The sequence below is a fragment of the Plecotus auritus genome, assembly GCF_963455305.1.
Source record: "Plecotus auritus genome assembly, chromosome: 3".
Taxonomy (NCBI): domain Eukaryota; kingdom Metazoa; phylum Chordata; class Mammalia; order Chiroptera; family Vespertilionidae; genus Plecotus; species Plecotus auritus.
Genome location: NC_137772.1, coordinates 138,359,267 through 138,374,112, shown reverse-complemented (window position 1 = coordinate 138,374,112; position 14,846 = coordinate 138,359,267). Strand labels below are relative to the sequence as shown.

General features: G+C 41.4%; 2 protein-coding genes across 2 annotated transcripts; one reads left to right on the top strand and one right to left on the bottom strand.

The window, feature by feature from the left end:
- Positions 1-859: 859 nt before the first annotated feature.
- Positions 860-1,981, bottom strand: CCER1 (coiled-coil glutamate rich protein 1; the record flags this gene model as incomplete). The annotated part of the gene is made up of 1 exon (XM_080661381.1): positions 860-1,981. One exon carries the CDS (start codon positions 1,979-1,981, stop codon positions 860-862), a length of 1,122 nt encoding a protein of 373 aa, XP_080517507.1.
- A 5,210-nt stretch (positions 1,982-7,191) lies between these two features.
- On the top strand, positions 7,192-7,578 carry LOC308244188 (large ribosomal subunit protein eL21-like; the record flags this gene model as incomplete). Its single annotated transcript, XM_080660166.1, has 1 exon — positions 7,192-7,578. One exon carries the CDS (start codon positions 7,192-7,194, stop codon positions 7,576-7,578), a length of 387 nt encoding a protein of 128 aa, XP_080516292.1.
- Positions 7,579-14,846: the final 7,268 nt, after the last annotated feature.

Genomic DNA, 14,846 nt, shown 5'->3' with positions numbered 1-14,846 from the left:
CAAAAAATTATTTTTATGGTCCCTGTGAACTTATGACAAGGCATATATCTAGGAACAAGGCTTCAAAATCTAAACTATGTTCCATTTCTTGCAGTTACCTTGGGTTTTAACTAGATGTGCAAGTTGACTTCTGACCATGGGGCATCTTCTCCATGCATGGTATGGATTGTTGAAGCCATGGCAGATAACCAGTTCCACAGAAGCAACTTCATGTTCTTCTGAGGAAGATCCATGGCACTGTGGAACAAGAACTATAAATGAGCAATGCCACGGAGACTGAAAATGGGGCTACCAAAATACAGCCTTCAAAAATCAACTCTGAAGGTGGAAAAATCTACAAGAAAAGTTTAAATAAATAGTTTTAATAAAATAAGTTGGGTTATCAGGTTAAGAGCACTGATGGATATTCAGTAGAAATGGCACGTGCTCCTTATGGATGTAACAGTTAAAATAGCTATTGATTTCAAGCTCATTAAGTAGATAATCATATAACTGTTATATTAAAAAACAACACGTTTTTAGTAGTGCCACAATTAAGAAAACTTGGATGTCTAGAAAGGAAAACACCAAATGAAAACATTCAAACTGTAGTAATAAAATATTTGGCCTTTAATCATTTTGAATTAAAAATTATGTTTGAAAGCTCCCCTTCCCCCACCCACAGTCACACACAAACACAACAATTTTTAAAATTTTTATAATGGCCAAAGAAAGGGTTTACATGGATATTTTTATTAATGGAACTCACTTTTAAATTAGTTTTTAATATGTTGCTAATCCATCCCATTCCTCAAATCCCTTTCTAACAGTTAGTGTCCTGTAACATGAGGAGAGCTTCCTGTGACACTTTCGGAATGACCTATTCTGGACTTAAAGAAGAACAGTCTATAAAATTCGCTCTCTCTTCCTCAGCCATAAGGAATGATAAGGGCATTTCCAGAGGCAAATGATTCTCTTCCTCTTTCTGCTCTTCCTCCTCTAGCCCCTCCTCCTCTTCTTCTATTTCCTCTGCTTCATCCTCCTCCTCCACCTCCTCCACCTCTTCCACCTCCTCTTCATCCTGGGCCTCTGCCTCTTCATCCTCCTCCTCCTCACTCTCCTCTTCCTCACTCTCTTCGTCTTTCCCATCACACTCCTCCTCATCACACTCATCATCATATTTCTCCTCTTCCTCTTCCTCCACCAGCTGTGGGGCCGGAGAATGGTTTTCCTCTTCCTCCGGGGCAGGACTAAAGGCCAGAGAGGGATTCTGCCCAAAGCCATACAAAGTGTCTTGCAGCTCTCCGTCTTCCTCATCACCACTGGGAGGCACATCGTTTCCACCTTCCTGGGCCTGCTGAGCCCGCAGCGCCTCCTGCTGGCGCTCCAGCTTCTCTTGCTGTCGCATGTCCTCGTAGATCTGGTTCATGATGAACTGGGTGGTGTTGCGGGGCGCCTGCATGCCGGGCGCCCGCCACCCATACAGGTTGACAGGCTGCAGCAGGGGGCTCACCTCCACGGATGGGCTTTTTGGGACGGGGCGGCTAGGTTGGCGGCGCAGGCCTCGGCCCCTGCGGCTCCAGCGCTTCTTGCGGACAGGGGCCCTCGCCCAGCCGGGGTTCCAGGGCCCACGCCAGCAGAAGCAGCAGCAAAGGCAGACTGGGTGCAGACCATACATTCGGGCCACTAGCCCAGGGCTGGGGGGCTTCCGGTACCCCATTGGAGGTGGGCACCAGGGCCCTCCCCAGCACCCCCAGTTAGAGTACATGCTCCAATAAGGACTTTGGGGTGGTTGGAACCAAGGGCCCGGGCCGTACCGTGGCTTCGGCTGCTTCCTCTGGGGCTCATACTCAGACTTGGGGCCATAGTGTTGCCGCCGCTTGTAAATCGGAGCGCCCCTGCGCCTTCGGTGGCAGGAGGACCAAGTGGGAAACGGAGCAGAGGATGCCCAGCCGCCGCCCAGGTTAAGAGGGGCTTCCCTTTTATTGAGCGTCTGGGTCATGGTTCAGGGAGCTCCGCGAGGTCTAAGTGGAAGCGTCCTAAAAGCTGTCCTCAAATTTGGCCAGATACGAGGTTCTGCAGCCTCGTCACCCAGTGTCCCTCCGCACAGCACCACGTGCCTGCCTGAGATCCGGCCTTACCCTCCAGAGAGACCCTCCTCTCCGCTCGCTCACTCGCTCTTCTGTGGAAATCTCTTGTCCTTCGCACCTGGGTGGTCTCGCCCAGGTGGGTTGGGTGGGGCTGGCGCTGTGTAAAGAGGGTGGGGAGAAAAGTGTTGATGCTCAACACTAAGGGACAGGCGCCCCACACACCCCCACCTCCGCAGGGGTTCGAGCTGGGGAGGCAAGGGGGTTCCCGTTACCTTGATGCGCCCTCTCAACCCAGGTGCGCCTCCGCCAGCGTCCAGGCCGGACTGAGGTGGCGCGGGCAACGACAGCCTTTAAATACCGGCGGGAGGCCCCGCGTGCCTCCGCGTCCTCGGTTGCCCTGAGCGACAGCCAATTGGAGTCGAGGTCGTTCCTGTGCACGGAGGCTGGGTTCTGACCAGAACCAGGTGCCCCGTGAACGTTCGCAGGGGGCTTGTGACGCAATTCTAAGGGGGGCTGGTGGCTGGGTTTCTGTTGCCCCACTTAGGAGACGCTTGAGGCAGGTTACCCTTCGTACCAACCACCCCCAGGCGTGGGCATGTAGAAGCCGGCCCTTCGGCTGAACGTGGGGTGGGGGTGGGGTGGGAGAACTGTGTATTCATAAACTAATAAACGTATATCCAACCCCTTCAAGGAGAAAGGGGGACAGGGAGAAAGTTCTCCGTGTCAGAAAACGGGGCCCCACTCCTGACCTTATGGTCAGTGCCTACTCTGCCAACCACTGGGAGCCGTGGCTCCTGATCCGTGAACCAGGGCGGCACACGTTTATTGCGTGGCGTATTGTGTGCTGGGGCTCACGCACACCTCCTCACGCCTGCCTGTGAGGTGGGCGCTGTCACCACGCCTGGCAGTTTGGGAACTGAGACGTTGATTTGCCCAAGGTTGTGGGGCTCATGAACTGTAGGGCTAATATTTAAGCTTATGCTCCTTTGACCCCAGAGCCTAAATTCTGAACTGCACACCCACCTTACATAGGCTTCTTACGATGAGCAAACGAGACCAGTATGAGAAAGCACTTTGCTAATGGTAATATAGGACGCGGATGTTCGTTGATATAATCCAGGGGTTCTTGAAAATAGAAATAGTATGTATTTCCTTTTGTCCCGTTATTGGCCAGACAGCACATACATTGGGAGCCTTTAAGGTATTATGGTTAAAGAATGGGGTAAAGAATAAGGGCTTTGCCCTGGCCTGCGTGGCTCTGTGGTTAGAGTGTTGGCCTGTGCAGGGAAGGTCGTGGGTTCGATTCCCGGTCAAGGGGCATCATGTACCTAGAGGAACCACTCTTTCTCTCTCTCTCTCTCTCTCTCTCTCTCTCTCTCTCCTCACTCCTTGAGCTTTGATTTAAGTAGACATAAACTTACTCTGAATGATACAATTTTGTGAATACATGTCATCCTGAATTCTTTCAACTCCATAGAATGCACATCAAGAGTGAACTCTAATGTTAACTATGGGATTTGGGCGACAACGATGTGTCAGTGTAGGTCATCCATTGTAACAAATGTACCAGTCTAGAAGGAATGTTTATAATGGGGGAGGTATGAATCAGTGGGAGGAGGCAGTATATAGGAAATCTCTGTACCCTGTGCTCAATTTTGCTTGAACCTAAAACTGCTCCAAAAAAATAGAAGGGCTGTTTAAAAAAATAGAAGTATTTCTACTTCAACTCATGAATCATTAACCTCTGTAAGCTTCCAGTTCCTTACCCATGCCATGAGCATAGTTACAGTACCTCTTCCACAGGCTTGTGTAAGGACTAAATAAGATACTGCATTAACTCACTTAGTGCAGGTGCTCAGTAGCACTCAGTAACTATGAAATAGCATCATTATCATGTTTGAATACTTCAGGACTTCTAAAGAAGTTGATATAGTATATGTAAAGATAACCCTGTGGTGTGATGCAAAAATAGGCATCTCCACCCTTGTGTCCTTCTCTTGACCCACTTTTTGGAAATATCAAGCAAGTGCTACCGGGCTTGACCCTAGAGAAAACTGCCCCAGAGTATATCCCATTTATTACTTTCCTGTGGTGAGTGAAACTGTGCAAAATGGAACACTTCCCACTAGGAGCCTGAGTCTATGCATGCTTCCATTGAATGACAAGAAGCAAAATGTGGGAAGCCTGAAGTTTGCAAAGGTTATTTATGCATTCCTGGCTGAAAACGAAGAACAGTTTGGGGGGTTCCTGGGTCAGGACTGTAGCCATTGCCTTGGGATCTGTAGATACCACAAGCTTCATTCAATTTTATTTGCCCTGTGGTTTGCTGAAGACAAGCCTACTTGACTCCAAGTGCAGAGTGCTGACACGTTTAGCCTCCAGTGTCCCTTTCTGGATGTAGAATCAAACATTTGACAGTTACTCTCTGCCTGCTCTGTGTAACACAAAGCACTGGTGATATTCCAGATTTATTTTCTAAGGACGTGTGTCATATACAATACTAGGAGCCCAGTGCACGAATTCATGCACCTTGAAAGGAATTGTGAGCCACAAGGCTGCAATGGGCACAGGGGCAGGTCTCCTCCCATCCTCCGTGCCCCCGCCTGGCCCCTCCCGCCACGGCCCCCAGTTCCCTGTCTGCCAGCAGCCCCGCTCCCACTGCCGCCACTCCCACATGCTGACAACTCTGCCTCTGCTCGCACCCGCTGACAGCGCAGAGCGACTGGGGCCAGCACTAGGAGCAGGTGCAAGCAGGGCCAGCGCCATCAGTGGGTGAGAGTGGCAGCTCTGGTGCCAGCAGCGGGTGTGAGCAGGGCTGGCACTGGCAACTGGTGCAAATGCCCAGCAGGACCACAGCACGGGGCGGGAGGGGGGGGGCAAAGAATTTTCAGTGACCACCAGAGGCTTGCCCCAGATGACAGCAACCAGTGCCCTGCCTTGGTCTGGCAACCCTGTTCACCTGCTCCCCCATCCCACTGTGGCCAACACCCGCCATGTTCAGCGCCCTGCCACCTGCTGCCAACACCCACCAGGATCCATGTGCGCCCCCTGGTGGTCAGCACACATCATAGCGACCGGTTGTTCAATTGTTTGGTTGTCCTGCCGTTCAGTCTATTTGCATATTAGGGTTTTATACATAGAGAGATTGGGTTTTAATCGAGAACTTTAGAAATTTACCATGTTGCTAGAGTGGAATTCCCATCAGTTTCTTCTTTGTTTTAAAATAGATGATTAACTGACAGGTAATTAAGACATCATTTTTTGATCAGTTGATGTGAACTTTATACAAATAATACTGGCTTTATATACTTTTTGCATCGTGATAGATACATACTTTTTTTCATTCTTCTATTAAAAACATTAGCACATTATTGTCTCACCCCACTCTTCTCTTGTAAGAGAAGCAGCAAATTACAATTTATGATTTTTAGTTTTTGAACATATTGGCATTATAATACAAATTGTTCATGTACTGGTTAATTATCTAAGAAAATTAACTCCAGAATGTGTAACACACACCCTTCAGAAATACAATTAAGGAATTTTAAAGACATTTTAATTGGATCCTATTCTTCAAACACTGCAAAATGAAATGGTCTGATTCAATATTAAAATACAACACATTTACCATGTTTTTATATATGGTATTAGTTTTCTATTATTTCATAAATAATTCCCACAATCTTGCTTACTTAAAACAACATACATTTGTTTTCTCATACTTTCCAAGTATCCTGGTCCAGGAACAGCCTACTTGTATCCTTTCCTTAGGGTCTCACTAGGCTGTGATCAAGGCATCTGGCACTTCGCATCCTAGGACTCAATTTGGGAAAATCTGCTCTCAAGAGTATTTTTATTATTGGCAGAATTTATTTCGTTGTCGCTGAATAACTGAAGGTCCTGCCTTTCAGCCGTCTGTTGGCTGGAGGATGCCTTCAGGTTTAAAGGCCACCCACTGGTCTTAGGGGACAATTGTAGTTTCTAGAGGCTACCCACAGAACCTTGGCACCAGCTTCCTCAACACAGCTACTTACCCCATCAAGCCAGCAAAGAGGATCTCCCTAGAGCTTTCTAGCATAATAAATGCATGCACACGCATGCACACACACACACATACACACACACGTGTATCATAACCATGGGCTTGACATTTGTGACATCCATCAACTTTTCTTTATTCTACTGGTTAGAAGCATGGATTAAACAAAGGAATGAACACTGAGAGGTTGGAAATAATTTGAACTCAACTTGGAGTCTCTTTGCCATATATATCAAGTAAATTTGGCAAAATATTGCCTTTATAGTAACTAGTTACAACTTTATTTGGCAGACTTTACATTGTTGCATTTGAAATTCTGGTAAGTGTCATAATGTCATGGTTTTGCTATGCTTTATGTTATGGAGAGCATTGTGTTATTAAGTTAAAAATGCCACGGAATCTTGTGCATTTGTGTGACTTGAATGAATTCTAACACTTGATGGCAGTAGTAACTCATTCAAAATTCAGTCAGCAGGAGTCCCTATACAAAACAAGCTATGAGAAGTTAGAAACTTTGTTTTTTTATATTTTATTAAGCATACCATATTTAAACTATCCAAGGTTGCCAGTATTATTTTGGTTTACTGGAAATGTGTATATTGGATTTTAATATTTTTCAATTGGCTTTTGGAACGCAAACCTCAACTAACTAAACTTGTAAATAAATAAAAGAATTTAAAGAGAATTTGGATATACCTAATATATTGGTTAGAGAAATGAAGTACAACAAACATGTTTAGATTCATTTTTGTAAGCAGTGCACTGCTATAGGATACAAAAAATAATAATATAAGTGGAATTCATTTTATGGACTCTCAAATACTTTCCACCAAGTTAATTACCTACAGTAGTGATTTTCAACCTTTTAATCTCATAACACACAAACTAATTGCTAAAATTATGCAGAACACCAAAAAATATGTGTTTTTTCAACCTGACAAAAAAAGGTATACTGCTTTCGGCCAGAACCGCCATCTTCCAGTAATTTGCCAAAATGACTAACACAGAGGGAAAGAGGAGAGGCCCTGCTATATGTTCTCTAGGCCTTTTAGAAAACACAGAGTTGCTCCCTTGGCCACATAGATGCGAATCTACAAGAAGGTGCTATTGTGGACATCAAGGGGATGGGCGCTGTTCAAAAAGGAAGACCCACAATGTCACCTGGGCAAAACCGGGAGTCTACAGTGCCACCAGCATGCCATGGGCATTGTTGTAAACGAGCAAGTTAAGGGCAAGATTCTTGCCAAGAGAGTTACTGTGCGTATGGAGCATATTCAGCACTCTAAGAGCCGAGATAGCTTCCTGAAACGTGTGAAGGGAAATGATCAGAACAAGAAGGAAGCCAAAGAGAACGGTACCCGGGCTCACCTGAAGCGTCAGCCTCCTCCACCCAGAGAAGCACATGGTGTGAGAACCCATGGAAAGGAGCCTGAGCTGCTGGAACCCATTCCCTATGAATTCATGGCATGATAAGTGAAAAAAAGAGAAAGAATTCTCTGCTGATAAAAATGTTTCTCTTAATTGAGTAGAAATGTGGCATCCCTTCCCCCAAAAAACAATTAAAGAAAACTTTGTGTCCTAAAACAAAACAAAACAAACAAACAAAAGGTATACTTTTTTTTCTTAAAATGTTTTTTATTGATTTAAGAGAGTGGAAGGGAGAGGGAGGAAGGGAAACATCCATAAACCATTGATAGGTTGCCTCCTGCACACCCCCTAATGGGGATCCTGCCAGCAATGGGCATGTGCCCTGACTGGGAATGGAACTGGTGACCTCTCTGTGCAGGGATGATGCTCAATCAACTTAACCACACCAGCCAGGGCAAAATAGGTATAATTTTGATTCATTCACACAAGATGGCTATTGTGTTGGCTGTGTCATTTTTATGTTTTGACAATTTAAGGGAAAAGAGGTTAGTGCCCCTAACTAAATCGTCAGGTATTGCATGTTTTAAAAATTCTTGTGACATGCCAATGTGCCTTTTGCAGCACACCCATGAAAATCGCTGACCTATAGTAATTGAAACGAAAAAGGTTGTCGCCATCTAGTGGTCATAGAGGCTAGGCACAACCATTCAGGCTTTTCAAACATGAGATAAAGGTATTCAAAATTTCTCATTCCTTTTTTTTTTTTTTTTTGATAATTTGGGAAGTTGTCAGGTTAGTTCCCAAATTAGTGAAGTGTGTGGTGCATTTGTAAATACCATTTTGATATTTTTTATTGATAAATATAAACCCTCATATTATTTTAGCAAATTATGAAAGTTAACTTTGTAATTAGATAACTAAAAAGACAGTGTTTCTACAGACTTAAAGAGAAATAAGGATGTGAATTTTATTTATTTTTAATAAGTATTTATTGCTGAAAGTATTACATATGTCCCCTTTATTCCCCCATTGACCCCCTCCAGCCCACCCCTGCCTCCTACCCCAGGCCTTTAGCACCCTATTGTCTGTGTCCATGGGTTATGCATATATGCATACACTTTGGTTGATTACCTCCCATCCACCAACCCTCCCCCACCTTCCCTCTGAGATTCCACACTGTTCTATGCTTCCATGTCTCTGGATCCACTCCGTTCATCAGTTTATTTTGTTACCCAGATTACACATATGAGTGAGATCATGTAATACTTGTCTTTCTCTTACTGAGTTATTTCACTTTAGCATTATACTCTCCAGGTCCCTCCATGCTGTCTCAAAGGGTAAAAAAATTCTTCTTTTTTACTGCTGCATAGTATTCCATGGTATAAATGTACCACAGCTTTTTTATCCACTCATCTACTGATGGTCACTTGGGCCATTTCCAGATCTTAGCTATTGTAAATTGTGCTGCTATGAACACAGAGGTGCATACATACTTTCTGATTGGTGTTTCAGGTTACTTAGGATATATTTCTAGAAGTGGGATCACTGGATCAAATGGCAGTTCCATATTTAATGTTTTGAGGAAACTCCATACTATTTTCCATAATGATTGAACCAGTCTGTATTCCCACCAGCAGTGTGCTAGAGTTCCCTTTTCTCCACATCCTCACCAGCACTTGTGATTTGTTAATTGTTGATGGTAGCCATTCTGACAGGTGTGAGGTGATACCTCATTGTCATTTTAATCTGCATCTCTCTGATAATCAGTGATTTTGAGAGCATTTTTTCATATGTCTCTTAGCCATCTGAATGTCCTCTTTGGAAAAGTGTCTAGTTAGGTCCGTTGTCCATTTTTTAATTGGGTTGTTTGTATTCCTTTTGTTAAGTTGTATGATTCCTTATATATTTTGGATATTAACCCTTTATCAGATGTATCACTGCCAAATATGTTCTCCCATGCATGGGTTCTCTTTTCGTTTTGTTGATGGTTCCTTTTGCTGTCCGGAAGCTTTTTATTTTGATGTAGTCCCATTTGTTTATTTTCTCCTTAGTTTCCTTTGCCTTAGGAGACATATCTGTAAACATATTGCTATAAGAGATGCCTGAGATTTTGCTGCCTATGGTTTCTTCTAGGATTTTTATGGTTTCACGACTTACATTTAAGTCTTTTATCCATTATGAGTTTATTCTTATGTATGGTGTAAGTTGAAGGTCTAGTTTCATTGTTTTGCATGTACCTGTCCAATTTGCCCAACACCATTTATTGAAGAGACTGTATTGACTCCATTGTATGCTCTTGCCTCCTTTGTCAAATATTAATTGAGTATAATGGCTTGAGTCCATTTCTGGGGTCTCTATTCTGTTTCATTGGTCTACTAGTATATGCCTGTTCTTGTACCAGTAACAGGCTGTTTTGATTATGATGGCTTTGTAGTATAACTTGAAATCTGGTATTGTGATTCCTCCAACTTTATTATTCTTTCTCAAGATTGCTGCAGCTATTTGGGGTCTTTTTTGATTCCATATAAATTGTTGAGGTATTTGTTCTAGATCTTTGAAATATGTCATTGGTATTTTAATATGGATTGCATTGGATCTGTAGATTGCCTTGGATAGTATGGACATTTTAATGATGTTGATTCTACTGATCCATGAACACAGTATATTCTTCCAGTTGTTATATATCTTCCTTTATCTCTTTTTTCAACGTCCTGTAGTTTTCTGAGTACAGATCGTTTGCCTCCTAAGTTAAGTTTATTCCTAAGTATCTTAATTTTTTTGTTGCAATGGCAAATGGGATTTTTTGTTCAGTTTCTTTTTCTGAGAATTCATTATTGGTGTATAAAAAAGCAATTGATTTTTGGGTGTTGATCTTGTATCCTGCTACATTGCCCAATTCATTTATTAAATATAGTAGATTTTGGTGGAGTCCTTAGGGTTTTCTATGGACAATGTCATGTCATCTGCAAGTAATGAGAGTTTATTTCCTCATTTCCAATTTGGATGCCTTTTATTTCTTCTTGTCTAATTGCTGTGGCTAGGACTTCCAGTACTATGTTGAGTAAGAGTGGTGAAAGTGGACATCCTTGTCTTGTTCCTGTTCTTAAGGGAAATGGTTTTAGTTTTTGCCCATTGAGCATCATATTCACTGTAGGTTTGTCATATATGACCTTTGTCATGTTGAGATATGCTCCCTCTACTCCTACTTTGCTGAGAGTTTTTATCAAAAATGAGTGATGGATTTTGTCAAATGTTTTTTCTGATTTTTTTGATATGATCATGTGACTTTTGTCTTTGAATTTGTGTATGTGATGTATCATGTTTATTGATTTGTGAATATTGTACCAGCTTTGCATCCTTGGAATAAATCCCACTTGGTTATGGTGTATGATCTTTTTAATATATTGCTGTATTTAATTTGCTAATATTTTGTTGAGGATTTTAGCATCTATGTTCATCAAGGATACTGGCCTGTAATTCTCTTTCTTTGTAGTGTCTTTATCTGGTTTTGGAATTAGGGTAATGTTGGCCTCATAAAAAGAGTTTGGAAGTGTTCCTTTCTCTTGGATTATTTGGAGTAGTTTGAGGAGTTACTTCTTCTTTGAATGTTTGGTATAACTCCCCTGTGAAGCCTTCCAGACCCAGGCTTTTATTTGCTGGGAGTTTTTTGATTACTGCTCCTAGTTCATCAGTTTTTATTGGCCTATTCAGGTTTTCTGATTCTTTCTGATTCAGTTTTGGGAGGTTGTATTTTTTTTTTTTTTTTAGGAATTTGTCCATTTCCTCCACATTGTCCAGCTTGTTGGCATATAGTAGTTTATAGTATTTTCTTAAAATTCTTTAGATTTTCTGTGGTGTAGGTGGTTACTTTTTCTCTTTCATTTCTGATTTTATTTATTTGGGTCCTCTCTATTTGTTTCTTGATGAGTCTGGCTAATGGTTAATCAATCTTGTTTATCCTTTCAAAGAACCAGCTCTTGGTTTCATTGATATTTTGTATCATTTATTTTTTTAGTCTCTTTGTCACTTATTTCTGCTCTAAACTTTATTATTTCCTTCCTTCTATTTAGTCCTGGCTTTTCTTTTTGTTCTCTTTCTAGTTCCTTAAGTTGTAGGGTTAAATAGTTTATTACTGATTTTTCTTGTTTTTGAGGTATGCCTGTAGTGCTATGAACTTCCACCTCAGGACTGCTTTCACTGTATCCTATAGATTTTAAGTGTTGTGTGTTCATTTTCATTTGTTTCCAAAAAGTTTTTTTTATTTTTATCTTGATCTTGTTGGTAACCCATTCATTGTTTAATAACACGCTCTTTAGCCTCCATGGTGTTTGAATGTTTTGGGGTGTTTTTACTGTAGTTGATTTCTAATTTTATTCCACTGTGATCTGAAAAGATGCTTGATATGATTTCAATCTTCTGCAACTTGTAGAGACTTGTTTTGTGTCCTAACATGTGGTTTTTGTGAATGATCCATGTGCACTTGAGAAGACTGTATATTCTTCAGTTTTGTGGTGAAATGTTCTATAAATGTAATTTCTCATTTTTTGTTTGTTTTGTCTGGAAGATCTATCCAGTGAAGTCAGCAGGGTATTAAAGTCCCCTACTATGACTGTATTTTTGTAGATTTCTCCCTTAAAGTCCTCTAGAAGTTTTTTTGTTTTGTTTGTTTTTGTTATATTTAAGTGCTCCTGTATTGGGTGCATGTATATTTACCAGCATTATATGCTCTTGTTGGATCGATCTCTTTAGTATTATATAGTGACCTTTGCTTTCTCTTGTGATGGCTTTCATTTTGAAATCTATTTTGTCAGATATGAGTATTGCTACTCCAGTTTTTTTTTCTTTTCTATTTGCATAAAAAATGTTTTCACCCTTCTACTCTCATCCTGTGTGTCTTTTGTTCTGAGGTGGGTCTCTTGTAGACAGCATATAATTGGGTCATGTTTTTGTTTCCGTTCAGCTACCCTATGTCTTTTGATTGGAACATTTAATCAATTTACATTTAAGGTTATTATTGATAGGTACTTATCTATTGACATTTTAATTCTCTATGTCTAGGTTTCTCTCTCTATTTCTTCTCATTATAGCAGTCCCTTTAGCATTTATGTAATGCTGGTTTGGTGGTGATGTACTCTTTTAGCATTTTTTTTTTTGTCTGGGAATCTTTTAATTTCACCACCTATTTTGAATGATATCCTTGCTGGATATAGTAATCTTGGTTTCAGATCCTTGCTTTCCATTACCTTGAGGACTTCATGCCATTTCCTTCTGGCCTGTAGAGTTTATGATGAGTAATCTGTGTCAGTCTTATGGGAGATCCTTTGTAGGTAACAGTTGGCTTTTCTCTTGCTGCCTTTAAGATTCTCTCTTTGTCTTTAATTTTTGGCATCTTACTTATGATGTGTCTGGGTGTGGTCCTGTTTGGGTTCTTCTTGCTTGGGGTTCTCTGTGCTTCCTGGACTTGTATGACTTTTCCCTTTACCAGGTTAGAGAAGTTTTCTGACCTTATTTCTTCAAACACGTTCTCTATTCCTTTCTCCCTTTCCACCTCTTCTGGCACACCTGCTATTCAAATATTGTTATATTTCACATTGTACCACAGATCTCTTAACCTGTCCTCCTATTTTTCAATTGTTTTTTCTTTTTGGTTCTCTGATTGAGTGATTTTTTTTTTCAACCCTGTCTTCTAATTCACCAATTCAATCCTCAGCTTCCCCTAACCTGCTGTGTATTCCTTCCAATGTGCTCTTTATTTGTGTTATGTCATTCTTTATTTCTGTTTTCATAGTTACTATATCTTTTATCATGCTGTTGAACATTTTTACCATCATTATTCTGAACTCTATATGAAATAAATTTCTTATCTCCATTTCATTTGTCTCTTCTTCTGGAGAATTATCTTGTTATTTCATTTAGGGGTTCTTTGTCTCCTCATTTAGGCTGCCTGTTTGGGTTTGTGACAATGTATTAGGTAGATATGCTACACCTCTCAATCTCTATGCTATTTCTGTCTAATTAGATCTAGCAAAGACTCAAAACTTCCAGAGACTGCCTCTGCCTACAGACTGGTAGGATTCCATCTTGAATTGCCTTTAGGCAATCATTCACAGGTGTGGGAGAGTTTTTTTTTAAAGGGTGGGGTAATAGCTTTTGCCTGGAGGCTAATTGTTTTTCTCAGTGTCTTATTGAGCCTCAGAAACTCCACACCCTGGGGCAAGGTGTTTTCCAATAGGGTGGATCAGCTCTCTTCCCGCCCCCCCCCCCCCCCCCCAGGCAAAGCTGCCTATATAGTAAATGTCTGTGTGAGAAAGCTGACCTCTGCAGCATGAGGAGATAACTCAGCACAGGAAACCAGAGTGTCTGCCTTATGCCCTTGAACCCCCAAACCTGGCTTTTGCTCACACCACTCCAGTCCATTTTGCCCTCCCTCTGCTGGAGAACAAAGTGAGTGGCTCCTCAGGGAATTTTGTGCATTGGCCCTTTAAGAGGGTGCCTGTATTTGCAGCCCTCTATCCCTCTCAGGAGCAATCCCCCTGCTTTTCACAGCCAGATGTTATGTGGGTACCCTTCTTAGTTCTGGCTCTCTGCTGGGGGTACAACTTGGGGATAGACCCCAGCTTTCCCAGTGGAAACCCCCCACAGCTGAGGTATCCCTCTCTAACTTCAGCTGCTGTCTGTGGAAGCCCAGCCAGCCCTTTTATGCCTCTGCTCTTCCTACCAGTCTTTATGCAGTCTCCACTTTCCATCCTCAGTTATCAGGGTTCTCTCCAGTGAGTCCTCCATTGACTATTCAGAAAGTTTTTCTGTATTTTAGTTGTAATTCCATTTTGGCCCTAGGATGATATCTATGCAGCATCCACTTACTCTGCTGCCATTTTTATCCCTCAGGATGTGAATTTTACACTCATAATAGTATTATGTATAGATTTTACTTACTATTATTCTTTGAAAATATAATTAATTATACAACAAACTCAGGATTTTCAGAGGATTCACACAATATATTGTAGTCATGTCACCTGAAAAATATGTTCACAGTAATAATTACTTAGGATTTTAGCATGAAAATGTTTGCTTATAAACAGTTTTAAGTACACAACATTTTGTGGTAAGAATGAAGTGTCCTCCCCATTGGAAATATAATATTAAGAGAAAATAAATGTTTGTAACAAATAAATAGGGAAAATGTTATGTTATTAAAAAAAAACCACAACTGCATTTAATCAGGGGTCAGTTTTAGAATTACAGATTTCAGTTAAGAATGTGAGGTATTTGAAAAGGTCCATTAAATAAGATACATTTAGAAGGAATGCTAAATTGTTTTTATCACATTTTCAGAGTTTTAATAGCCACTTTGTCCTTATAGAATT